Source organism: Dromiciops gliroides, chromosome X (genome assembly GCF_019393635.1).
Source record: "Dromiciops gliroides isolate mDroGli1 chromosome X, mDroGli1.pri, whole genome shotgun sequence".
NCBI lineage: Eukaryota > Metazoa > Chordata > Mammalia > Microbiotheria > Microbiotheriidae > Dromiciops > Dromiciops gliroides.
Genome location: NC_057867.1, coordinates 43,931,238 through 43,944,101, shown reverse-complemented (window position 1 = coordinate 43,944,101; position 12,864 = coordinate 43,931,238). Strand labels below are relative to the sequence as shown.

General features: G+C 40.3%; 1 protein-coding gene across 1 annotated transcript; it reads right to left on the bottom strand.

Moving 5' to 3' along the window:
- Positions 1–430: 430 nt before the first annotated feature.
- LOC122733937 (polyadenylate-binding protein 1-like) lies at positions 431–2,317 on the bottom strand. Its single transcript, XM_043974637.1, has one exon. The coding sequence runs from the start codon at positions 2,297–2,299 to the stop codon at positions 431–433; it is 1,869 nt and encodes a 622-aa protein (XP_043830572.1). The 5' UTR covers positions 2,300–2,317.
- Positions 2,318–12,864: the final 10,547 nt, after the last annotated feature.

Below are 12,864 nucleotides of genomic sequence, written 5' to 3'. Positions count from 1 at the left end.
GTTTTTTAATTAATAAATAATCCAGGACGAGAATTCAGAACTTATGAACTGGCTTTTATTTGCTCACTGGTTTCTTTTCTTTCTTATTTCTACTGTCTGTTTTCTTCTTGTTTCAACTATTTTCTTCTTGTTTCTACTAACTTTTTTTCCTTTTGTTTCACCTATTTTCTTCTTGTTTCTACTGTTTTCTTTGTTGTTTGTACTATTTTCTTCTTGTTTCTATCTGTTTTCTTTGTTCGTACTATTTTCTTCTTGTTTCTACTATTTTTTTTCTTTTTATGTTTATTTTCTTCTTGTTTTCCTTCTTTTCTTTTTTTAATTTAAGTTGAAACTTGGCCTTTTTCTGTAATATTTAAATTTTCCCCTATTTCAAACTTCTTCTTGAGCAAACCAGGTATTGCATTGTGTGAGCTCTCATGCTAACTTCTTTTTAATCTGGTGGAACCCCAGGTGGACTATTAGCTTCATTCTGGGGACCTTCTTTAGCCTGATAAGCCTCCAAGACGACCACAGCTTCATCAACTTTGGAACGGAGAGACTCAGGAGACTCAAGCATGTGAAGAAGCTCTGAGTTGTCGATCTCCAGCAGCATGCCTGTGATCTTCCCAGCTAGAGAAGGATTAATGGCTTGAATGAGTGGGAACAGCCGTTCCCCCAACATCTGCTTTTGCTCTTGAGGAGGGGCATCTGCTAACATGGAAGCATTTAATGGTTTCAGGCCTTCTATGTGAATGGCAGGTTGTGGAATGGTAACTTGTCGCGGTACATCAAAACGTTTTGGATTGCGGACACCAGCTGCATATTTGTATTGTTGAACTGTGCGCACAGCAGGAATGAATGGTGGACGTGGTGGCCCCAACAGCTGACTTGGTGAATTAACAATAGCCTGGGTGCTCATGATTCTTGGAACTTGTGGAGAAGCAGGTCTCATAGGATTAAATGGTAATCTAGGAGCCTCTGGACGGATAATACGAGGCATGGGCTGGAATGGATGAAGTCTTCCACCTGGAGCGGCCCAGTGAGGAGTTGGTCTCAGCTGGGCAATTTGGCCAAAAGGATAGTATGCAGTGCGGTTCTGAGATGGTGGCATAGTTGTCATGAAGTAGCTTGAGGGAGGTGCTGGCTGGTAGGGATTGAGCATTGGATTGGTCAGGGCTTGAACATTAGCCATTCTCTGCATATACTGGTTGGTCAGGTGAGCCTGGCGTTCTTCTTTGCGCTGGGCTAATGCTACATACAGAGGCTTATTACCTACCAATCTGCCATTCATTTCTGTGACTGCTTTGGCAGCTTCTTCTGGTGCGGAGAAACAGACAAACCCAAAGCCTTTGCTGCGACCCCCTTCCATCATAACCTTTGCACTTGTGATTGCACCAAAGCGGGAGAATTCCTTTCGGAGACGTTCATCATCAATGTTATCAATGAGATTTTTCACATAAAGGTTGACACCTTGGTATCTGGTGATTCTGTCTTGCTTCATCTGTTCAAAACGGCGTTTGAGTTCTGTCTGCCTTTCTCCTTTTTTCTGAGCTCTGCCAACATAAATCTGCCTTCCATTGATCTCTTTTCCATTCATCTCATCCACAGCTTTCTGAGCATCTTCATGTCTTCCAAAGCTGACGAAACCAAAACCTTTGGACTTCCCACTTTCATCAGTCATTACTTTTACACTCAAAGGATTTCCAAATTTTGCAAACAGTTCACCAAGTCTGTTATTATCCATGTCTTCTCCAAAATTCTTGATGTAAACATTGGTAAACTCTCTGGCTCTAGCCCCAAGTTCTAATTCTCGTTCTTTGCGGGATTTAAAATGTCCAACAAACACCTTGAGATTATTCAGAAGCATCCCATTCATTTTCTCAATTGCTTTTTCAGCAGACTCTTGACTTTCAAAGTGAACAAAGCCATAGCCCTTGGAACCATTCTCATCAGTGATCACCTTACAGGACAGGATATTACCAAAGGAAGAGAAAGCATCAAACAGGCCCTTGTTGTCAATGGACTTCTCTAGGTTTTTAATGAAAATGTTGCCCACGCCACTCTTGCGCAGGGAGGGGTCACGCTGGGACCACATAATGCGAACTGGTTTGCCCTTGATCACGTCCAGGTTCATTGTCTCCAACACCCGCTCAGCATCTGCTGCCTGCTGAAAGTTAACATAGGCGTAGCCCAGGGAACGACGGCTGATCATATCCCTACACACTCGAATAGACGAGATAGGCCCTGCTGGGCTGAACTTTTCATACAACATCGCCTCAGTCACATCATGGTGGAGGTCGCCTACATACAGGGATGCCATTGTGACCCCACTGGTTCCACTCGCCTGGGACCCGCTCGCCTCCTGGGGCCCGCTCGCCTCCTGGGGCCCGCTCGCCTCCTGGTGCCCGCTTGCCTCCTGGGACCCGCTCGCCTCCTGGGACCCGCTGGCCTCCTGGGGCCCGCTTGCCTCCTGGGACCCGCTGGCCTCCTGGGGCCCACTCGCCTCCGGCAGCCCAATCACCTCCTTCGGCCCACTTCCCTTTGGCAGCTCACTTGGCATACTCTGTTCTTTTTTGCCACTCTGCTCACTTGACCCAGTCTCTCTGTTGAGCTCACTCTGACCTTCAGGTCCCATCACTGGTTTAAGTCCCATCACAGTCTCATTAGATCCTATCATAGGTTCCTCAGGTTCCATAACTGGCTCATTCTGTTTCATCATAGATATGTTAAGTCCCATCACAGTCTCAACAGATCCCATCACTGGCTCGTTTAGTTCTATCACTGACACATTAAGTCCCATCACAGTCTCAATAGGTTCCTCAGGTTCCATAACTGGCTCATTCTGTTTCATCATAGATACGTTAAGTCCCATCACAGTCTCAACAGATCCCATTACTGGCTCGTTTAGTTCTATCACTGGCGCATTAAGTCCCATTACAGGTTTCTCTGATCCCATTGCTGGTCCCATCACTGGCTCACTCGGCCCCACTGGCTCAGTCGCCTCACTCGGCCCCACTGACTCAATCGGCTTGCTCTCCTCACTCATCTCAGACAGGTTACTCACCCCAACAGGGTCAGTCAGCTCAATCTCATCCAAATCCTCGGTCTGTAGAATCACATCCCGAATGCTAGGCCCGCTAGGTTCACCCGGAGCCCCGGGAACAACAAGGGCCCTAGTAATGCCAACGTTCTCACTGATAGAGAAAACGTGGTCTCCGCTGCCTTCGCTAGCACCTCCACCGCCAGCCGGAGGTCTGGAGGATGCCATTTTTCCTCAAAAGTCACAAGAGAAAAGGAAAATAGTCGACGATGTCGACTGTTCTCCACAGCGGCTGAGAGCGGGCTGAGAGCGCCAACCACTGAGAACGTCAACGGCTAGGAGCGTCAACGGCAGAACGCACCAATGGCTGAAGCGATGGGGGAAGGGTGAAGATGGGAAGTGCCAAGGGACAAAAGATCTGATAAGGCAAAGGCGTTTATGTGGGCAAGGCCCTGCGTAATCCAGTGAATGGGATTCCGTCTGAATGCTTCCCGGTGAGTGTGCACACCCCAGGGTGAAGTGAATGTGGGCAGGGCTACCACTGAGAGAAGGAAAGGAGGGAATAGTGTGTTAGAATCATAAACAGTAGGCTCAGAAAGAGGAGAAAGGGGTATAAAAAGGGGGAAGGTAAAGCAAAGTGAGAAGGAACCCTGCAGGGTTCAAATCCTAACTCAGAATCCACAGTCAACAAGTACTTGTTAAGCACCTATTATATACAAAGTGAACAGCACTGCCTTAGAGAGCTGGCCCTTCTGGCCAGAAAGACCCAAATTCAAGTCCTACCTCAGACTTAGGTAACCCTGGGCCAGGTCACGACCTTTGGGGTGTTCTAAGGTAGTTATCTCAGATCAGCAATGCACTGATCCAAGACGATTCCAAAAGACTCATGATAGAAAAAGCTATCTATATTCAGAAAAAAGAACTATGGAGTCTGAATGCAGATCCAAGCAGACCATTTTCACTTTTGTTGTTGTTTTTTATGTGCATTTTTCCTTTGGTTCTGATTCTTCTCTCACAATGTGACTAATGTGGAAATATGTTTAACATGATTGTAATGTATATAGGTTATACATTTATTTTAAATCAGATTGCTTGCTGGCTTTGGGAGGAGGGAGAGGACAGAGGGAGGGAGAAAAATTTGGACCTCAAAATCTTACAAAAATTAACGTTGAAAACTATCTTCAGGGGCGGCTAGGTGGCACAGTGGATAAAGCACTGGCCCTGGATTCAGGAGTACCTGAGTTCAAATCTGGCCTCAGACACTTGACACTTACTGGCTGTGTGACCCTGGGCAAGTCACTTAACCCGCATTGCCCCGCAAAAAACAAAAAACAAACAAAAAAAAACTATCTTCATGTATAATTGACCAAGTTACAGAATAGTTGCAAATTTGCCTTGGTAGAAGGAATTTCCAGGATTTCCCAATCCTAGTGGAATTCTGTATCTGAGACACCACCCACCCCCACCTCCCCCACCCCACCTCCCTCCCCTTCACAACAAGGTACTGGGGTTTCAAATAAAACTAACAAAATGAAAACCAGAGCCTGACCTAAAGGATTTTACATTCTGCCAGTGGAGTAGGATGAAATGGCAGGCATATTTGTTAGTTAAGTGACAAGGTCCTAGTCCCATTCTAGGCTTGTGGCTCCAAGGCTCTATCTTGCTAGTTGGAAATTCAGACTAACACAGGTTAACTGCTCTAGAGAGCAAGTATCCCCCTTGTACCCATACAACACATACACACAAAGAAAAAAATAAATACTTATTTATAGTCCCTTTCTTTTAGAATGGTTTTCCCTCCCTCCCTTCCTCCATTTCTTACTTCCCTCTTTCCCTCCCTTCCTTTCTTCCTGCCTTCCTTCCTTTATATTATTCACATGGCCCATAAAATCATAGCAAGCCAGTTCCTTCCAGAGAATGGGCCTAAGGAAGAGATAGGTAGGTAGGAAGGAAGGTTGTCTACTGGAGAGAAAAATCCCTTCGAGACCTCTCCTGGAATCTGCCAGTTTTCTGTCATGTTAAATGCCTCCTTCTCCCAGCTATCCTCTCTCCTCAGATACCTCAGAATTACTCTAAACCAAAGCTAGTCCTCCTCTCTGCCCCTCAGTTTCCTTGTGTGTAAAATGAGGGGTTTGGATTAAATGACTCAGAAGCATCCTTTGAGCCCTGGATCTAAGCCAAACCAGGGGCAGCAGAGCAAAGCCCAAGACCAGGATGGAGTTTGTTGGTGGTATCCTCTCATAAGATAGAAATTATTAGTCTATGTTTTGTAATATCTTGTATTTCTTTGTACTCATTCTCTTTATGTTTACTCTGGATATACTTATACAGATATATATTTTCATTTTGTCCCCCCACCCAGAATCTAAGTTCTTTGAATGCTCAGTATTTTGCAGAGTTATATAGCATATAATAGACAAAAATGTTTCTTGATTGATATAAACTTCCATCTCTGTTTATTTATTGTTTTCCTCTCCCTGCCCCTATGTAAGCTTTTTGGGAACAAGGTTTGTTTTTAAAAATTGCATTCCCAACATGGCATGAGTATCTTGCACATAGTAGGTTGATTTTAACAACTGCCAAACCTCCTAACCTCAAGATTTGTAAGCCCTCTTTCCCTAGTAGTTTCTCTCACAGTATAATTTTTACATCAAATAACCTCCCTCTGGGGTTTCAGTGAGAAGAAAAAACAAACTAAAGCAAAACAAAACATCTCTACATACTAGTGCAAAAATCGAGCTCATTGCTCTAGAAATCTCTCTCATCAGTCAGGCAATGTTTATTAAGTGTTCACTATGTGCCAGGCACTGTTCTGTCTTCAATTACCAGCCTCCAGGACATAGATGGAAGCTCACAGATTTCTTCCTGCATTTCCTCAAAACCCACCAAGGACATAAAACGGAAAAAGAGACACAGATGGACAGACAAGTCTTTTAGGGTGATTTTTACAGGGCTGATGACCTCAGCTCAAGTAGGCTTTGCTTGGATTGAAGTTAATTCCTTTAATTATGACAAATGTTTCAAAGTCTTATTAATGGAATCCTGGATTTTGGCTACTTGAGATGATCAGTTACTACTGAGATTCTTCTGGCCCAAATTATGTCATGTCCAAATGCACTATGAAAGCCAACTGTTTTCCTTTAAAAATTAATGTCCTTTCACCTTTAATACTGAACATCGATACAGCTATTTAAATTTCCCATATTCACATATAATATATTTTTAAATTTTTCTATACATTTACCAAATAGGATTTTTTTTTGTTTACATTTTTGTAACTATTTGCTTTCATTTCAACTCATGGAAATATCATGATTTCTTAGTCACGCCTTTATGTCCCTGCAAATTCATTCAGATTTTTGGCCCTAATTAGTGTGAATTCTTCTGATTCTGCTTTTTGTTTTTGTTTTTGCTTTGCACTGTTTCATTAAAAGTCTTCTCTGGTTTCCTTATATTCCTCATAATTGTTAGCCTTAATTTTGCTACAGATTCTATTACACGAATGTACCCCAATACATTTAACCATTCCCTTGTTGCTGGAAATTTGAGCTGTTTCCAGGTTTCAATTTGGGTTTTGTACTTAGAAGTAATATTGCTTTGAATAGCTTGAAATGGTCAGTTCTTCTTTGTTGGTTTTGATTACACTTTCAGGATGCACTATGAGTGTTGAGATCACTAGATCAAAGCTAGGAACATTTTTTTAAGTTGTACTGCATGCTGCTTCGTTGTTCTGCTAAAAGACTGCAAAAATATATGACTATGGCAGCCACTAGGAAGGCCTTGTGTGTACTAGCTATGGAGTCAGAGGTCCTGAGTTCAAATTTGCCTCCTATGCTTACTAACTGGCTGAACTTGGGCTTCTTTTCCTCACTTATAAAATGATTAGCTAGGATCAGATGGCCTGTAAGGCCCCTTCTAGCTATAGGTCTATGATACGATGATTAAACCTGATTTATCACAACTGCTCCAGTGTTGTTTCATCACATTACTTCTTCTACTACTACCACCACCACCACCACCACCACCACCACCACCACCACCACCACCACCACCAATACCACAACTTGCCAGTTTGAAGTGGTGCCTCTTAGTTATCTTAGTTTGCATTTCCTTACTTTTTAATTTTTAGTAATGTTTAGAATTTTTCCAAATCACTATGAATGATTTTCCCCCTCTTTTAAAAGTAGCCTTTTCATAACCTTTACCTGTTGGACTAGAAGCTCTCATTGATAATTTTTAACAGTTCTTTATGTATTTGAACTGTCAAGTTTTTACTTTTGTGTTTGCCATAAGGATTTTCCATAATCTCGTTTTTCTTTGAATTATATTGTTTCCCTTGTAATGATTTTTTCAACTTTTTGTGTAAAGACATTTATAATGTAATTAAACAATTTGTCCCCTCCACAATTGAGATGATGATTATTAGTAATAATGATATTATTTATATTATTATAAATTTGTTGTTTATAATAATTATAATATAATTATATATTGTAATATGTTATAATTATATTTAGAACAATTATACCTATTGTATTATAATATTATTAATAATTAATAATATCAACAATACTACCTATAATAATGATATTGATAGCTAACATTTATACAATGCTTACTCTGTGCCAGGCACTGAGCTAAGGACTTTATAGTTATTATCTCATTTGATTCTCACAACAACCCTAGGAGGTAGGTGCTACCTAACCCCATTCTACTGATGAGGAAACTGAGGCAAGTAGAGGTTAAGTGACTCCCCCAGAGTTACATAGCTACTCAGTGTTTGAGGCTGGGCATTATTTGGTATTCTGTATTTTATAGTTTAAAGATAATAGATCTATTTAGAGGCACTGTGTTGGAGCACTGAGCCTGGAGTCAGGAAGACGAGTTCAAATATGGATTCAGATACTTATTGGAAGTGTAACTCTGGACAAATCAAGTAACCTTTGTCTGCCTCAATTTCTTCAACTGTAAAATGGTTCTAACAACAGCACCTACATTAAAGGATTGTTGTGGATTTCAAATGAGGTAATATTTGTAAAAGTGCTTAGGACAATGCCTGGTACATAGTAGTTGCTTAATAAATGCTTATTCGCTCCCCTGTTCCTACGCTACCCCCATCATTCATTGGCATGTATGTTCAGTGTGAGATATGGGTCTATTTTCTTTTCCAAATTGCCAACAATTTTTTCCAAGTACAGTTGTCATATAATGAATCCTTTCACTAGTTTAAAGCATTTTTCTCAAGGTTCATCAAACCCTAATCACTTGTATACATGACTTTGGATGGCTGATATAGCCCTTTTATTCCTTGATTTTGTGTTCCATAGCAGATAGGGTTTCTTTTTTGTTGTTTTTTTGATGAGGCAATTGGGGTTAAGTGACTTGCCCGGGGTCATACAGCTAGTAAGTGTTAAGTGTCTGAGGCTGGATTTGAACTCAGGTCCTCCTGAATCCAGGGCCAGTACTCTATCCACTGCACCACCTAGCTGCCCCTCCATAGCAGATAGTAACAATGATGCCGGCTTTGTCAAATACTTTTATGATGGAAAGTGAAAGATCACCTTCATCACCTTTTTTTAGTATATATTTTTGTTGGCCTTCCTCTTGCCTTGAAATTTCATGATGATTTTGCCCAGTTAAATAAAGAAGCTCTTTTTTTATCTTGACTATTACATTAAATATTTAAATTAATTTGTAGAGTATTGTCATTTTTACTATATTGATCTAATTCATGAACATGGAATTATCAAATGAGTTAATATTTGTAAAGCACTTAGTAGTGCACAGTATACAGTAGGGGCTTGATAAATGCATGTTCCCTTTTCCCCTCCTTTCCCATTATTTAGATCCTTCTTTATTTATTTCAGATATTAAGATTTAACAACTATAATCAAATAGATATTGATAATAGATTATTTCTCAGTTATTTGATTTTTTTGGTTGTTTTGGTAAATGAATTTTCTTTTTACATGATATTTTCCTGATCTTTTTTTGCTAGTAAATAAGAAAATAAGTACTTTTTGTGAATTTAACCTTGTATCCAGGGCTATTGCTAAATTAGTCTTATTTATCCTTTAAGTTTCTGGTTCAAAATATTGTATTTTGTATCTATATAATCATGTCATCCCCAAATAGTAATATTTTGGCCTCTCCATTTCCAGTGTTAATTCCGCCAATTTTTTTCTATCTTTTTGCGATTGCTAAAATTTCCAAAACTGTGTCAAATAAAAGCAGTGGCAGAAGGCATACCAGTTTTGTACATATTTGTTTTTTGGTAGTAATACCTCTTTTTCCCTATTGCATATTGTCTTAGCTCTTGGGTAAAAGAGAATACTTTTTATTGTTTAAGAAAAAATTCCCCTACATCTCTTCATTTTATATTGTTGTTTTAAATTAAAATTGTTGGATTTTTATCAAATGTTTTTTTTTCTACATTTACTGATATAATCATAGGTGTTTTAAAGACTTTTGCAGGATAAGGAAGCTATATGCTTTGTTATGTTAATAGGTTTTCTGATGTTGAACTAACCCTGAATCCCTGGTATAAACCCTGCTTGATCATGATAATAAATGCTTGCTGAGTTGAATTGGATTGAATAATGAATAATTTCTAGAAATATATTGTCACATGCTATTGGTAATATTTTAGCATAGTTTTGTCTATATTGGTTAGTGAAATTGATCTATACTTCTCATTTTTAGTGTTATCTTTATTGAGTTTTAAGATCAGCATCCCATGTTTTTTTTGTCCCATAAAAATGTATTGGGTAGGGCCCGGATTTGAAACTGTGATAGAAGAATCATAGTGTGTGTGTGTGTGTGTGTGTGTGTGTGTGTGTGTGTGTGTGTGTGTGTGTGTGTGTGTGTATGAAGGAGTGTGCCCTAGAACTGTGTGTTTTTGGAATGTGAAAAAATTGAGCCTATAGCATTGCCTCATGGGTGCCTTTTGTCATGCTCAGGGGTAGGAGGGTTCAGAAAATGGCCAAGAAACAGGTGGGTTCCCAAGGGAGGGAAGGGGAACCAGTGGAGTCCCTGGAATTTTCTTTGAGCTTTAATTGGTCAGAGGTGAAAAGTGAGATGAGATCATAGGGACCCCCAGGGGCATGGAGACCATTGTTCCTGGGGTGGCTTGGTCCCTAAGGGAGCACCAGTGGTACATAGCCTTTCCCCTTCACCCAGTGATTTGTTTTAAATGTGTTTGCTTTTTCCAATTTTTTTTCTTTTCCCTACTTAAAAAAAAATGTGTGTGTGTGTGTGTGTGAGAGAGAGAGAGAGAGAGAGAGAGAGAGAGAGAGAGAGAGAGAGAGAGAGAGAGAGAGAGAGAGAGAAAGTGAGTTGGGCTCCTTTTCTAAATTAGTAAGGGGATTTAGGCAGAGTCAATTGTCCTGGATGCTCCACAATCTTATAGAAAGTCCCTAAATCAATCTCTTTTTTTTCTCCCAGTTCCATACACACTGTATTCACCCGATTTCTATTCTCTCTACATGACAAACAAGAAGCCTGTTTGTCTAGGGAACAAACCTTGGAAATGCACAGGAATGACAAAGGAGTAATATGTCCCTTACATCAAAGACCTGCCTGACAGTAGTCAGATAATCTGTATTCCATCTAGGGAAAAGGCAAGAGAGCTGGCAGTATTTGACTGTGCTTGTCTTCTTTTCCTCCCTCCCTTTCCTTCCCTTCCCTCTTTCTCTCTTTCTTCCTCTCTCTACGTCCCCCCTCAGTCTCTCCCTTCTTCCCTTTCTCCTCCCTCTCTTCTTCCTCCTTCCAGTCTTTCTTTCCTTTCTCTCTTTCCTTCCCTCCTATCTTTCCTACACCCCTTCCTTCCTTCTTTCCTTTCCTCCTTCCATTTTTGTTTCCTTTCCTCTCTCCTTTCCTTCTTTCCTTCCTTCCTTCCTTCCCTCCCTCTTTCCCTCCTCCCTTACTTTTTTTTCTACTTTTTTTTTTGTTTTCTTCTTTCCTCTCCTATCTCCTCCCTTCTACACAAGGGAAAGCTACAAAATTTGTCCATGCCTCTGACAGCTTGCATTTTCCAGAGAGGGTCTTCCTACAATCTGGACACCCCCAGCCCTATGGTATATTGTCCCCTTTTAGAGTCCTTAGAACATAACTTTCCATAACTTAATTAAAATCTAGGGAATTGCTTTATTGCTAAATCACCTTAATTTTATTGCTCCAGTTCTCCAGTTTGCTGCATTGTTTACCAAATAATGCAATAAAGCTGGGGAAGTTCATTACTATGTCCTATAAATAATAGGGTAAAATGTGAAATAGAGCAATAAAAATGATCAATAGAAAAATAATTTCATTATGAATGCCAGCATACCACTCCTGTAACTGTTTAGGGTTCATGTCTTTGGGAAGCAAGAACAGACAGTCTGGCCATGAATTAGGTAAAAGGAACAAGGGATATTCCAGAGTTGGAAACATGTCCATTCTTTCTGGGTGATAATCATAACTGACATTTGCAACAGGGCTTTGAAGTTTGCAAAGTACTTTACATAATGATCTCAATTGAATCTCCCTACAACCTCATTATTGTCACCATTTTCCAGAGGAGATAACAGAAAAGTTGTAAAATTTTGTACTTATAAAATTTTCAGGAAGGAGTGCTGGTTCCATCCTAAAGCAACCTGTCCACTCTAATGCTTACAGTTTTCCCTATACTAGATAATAACCAGATCAAGGAGTCCTATAAGAAACACTATTATTGTTGTTATTATTGTCACTGTCATTATTATTGTTACTGACATGTATATAGCACTTTACATTTTGCAAACTATTTCATATACATGATCTTAGTGAAAGTCACACAATGGGGGGGGGAAACAAATATTGCTGCCCTCATCTTACAGAGGAGGAAACTGAGATAAAGAGAAGAGAAAGGATTTTCTAATTAGATTATTTTAATTAGATTAATTTTAATTAGACTGATTTTCTAATTAGATCAGACTTCTGAATTCCTAGTCCACTTCTTTTCCCCTTACTCCTCACAGTGCTATCAATTTCTCTTTTTGTTAATCTATTGCCAAATTCAAATTTAATAATCATCTGTGCCAGGTAGGCTTTGTGCCAAGCACTGGGGATACAAAAGCAAAAAAAAAATCTAGTCACTTCCTCTAAGGAGCTTAGAGTGCCCAGGGAATACAAGGTGGTGCACAGATAAGGAAATGGGAGGACTGGCTTAGTGGGGGAGGGAGCAGCTGAGCTGAGAAGAGGTGGAGAGTTTTTGACAATGCTGCAAAGCATGGTTTTCACCACATGAACAGTATTTGCAATCATAAGTCTGCCTTTCATTGCATACTAAAATAAATTCAACAAAGAGGATTGGATCATGGGGTCATACTTCTAGAGCGGGAAGAGCCCTCAGAAGCTAATAGGTCTGAACACTTCTTTTGAGGAGCAGGGACATAGGGGTGGCTCAGTGGATAGAGTGCTAGGCTGGGAAGCAGGAAGACCCGAGTTCAAATGCAGCTTCAGATACTTCCTAGCTGTGTTACCCTGGACAAATCACTTCACCTCTGTCTGCCTCAGTTTCTCCATTGGTAAAATGGGAATAATAGCCCCTACCTCACAGGATTATATGAGAATCAAATGAGATGATATTTTTAAAGTGCTTGGCACATAGTAAGTGCAATGAAAATGTTAGCTATGATGATGAGGAGAAGAAACTGAGGCCCAAGGGAAGAAAATAATTGGCCCAAGGTTACTCAGATAATAAACATCAGAAGTGGAATTTGAACCCAGGTCAGCTCTCTCAACAGTGAGTGGTATTTCCATGGTGCCATAGGATGACAGGAAGCCTGGTATAGTGGTATATAGGTGTGATGGATCTGGATTCAAGA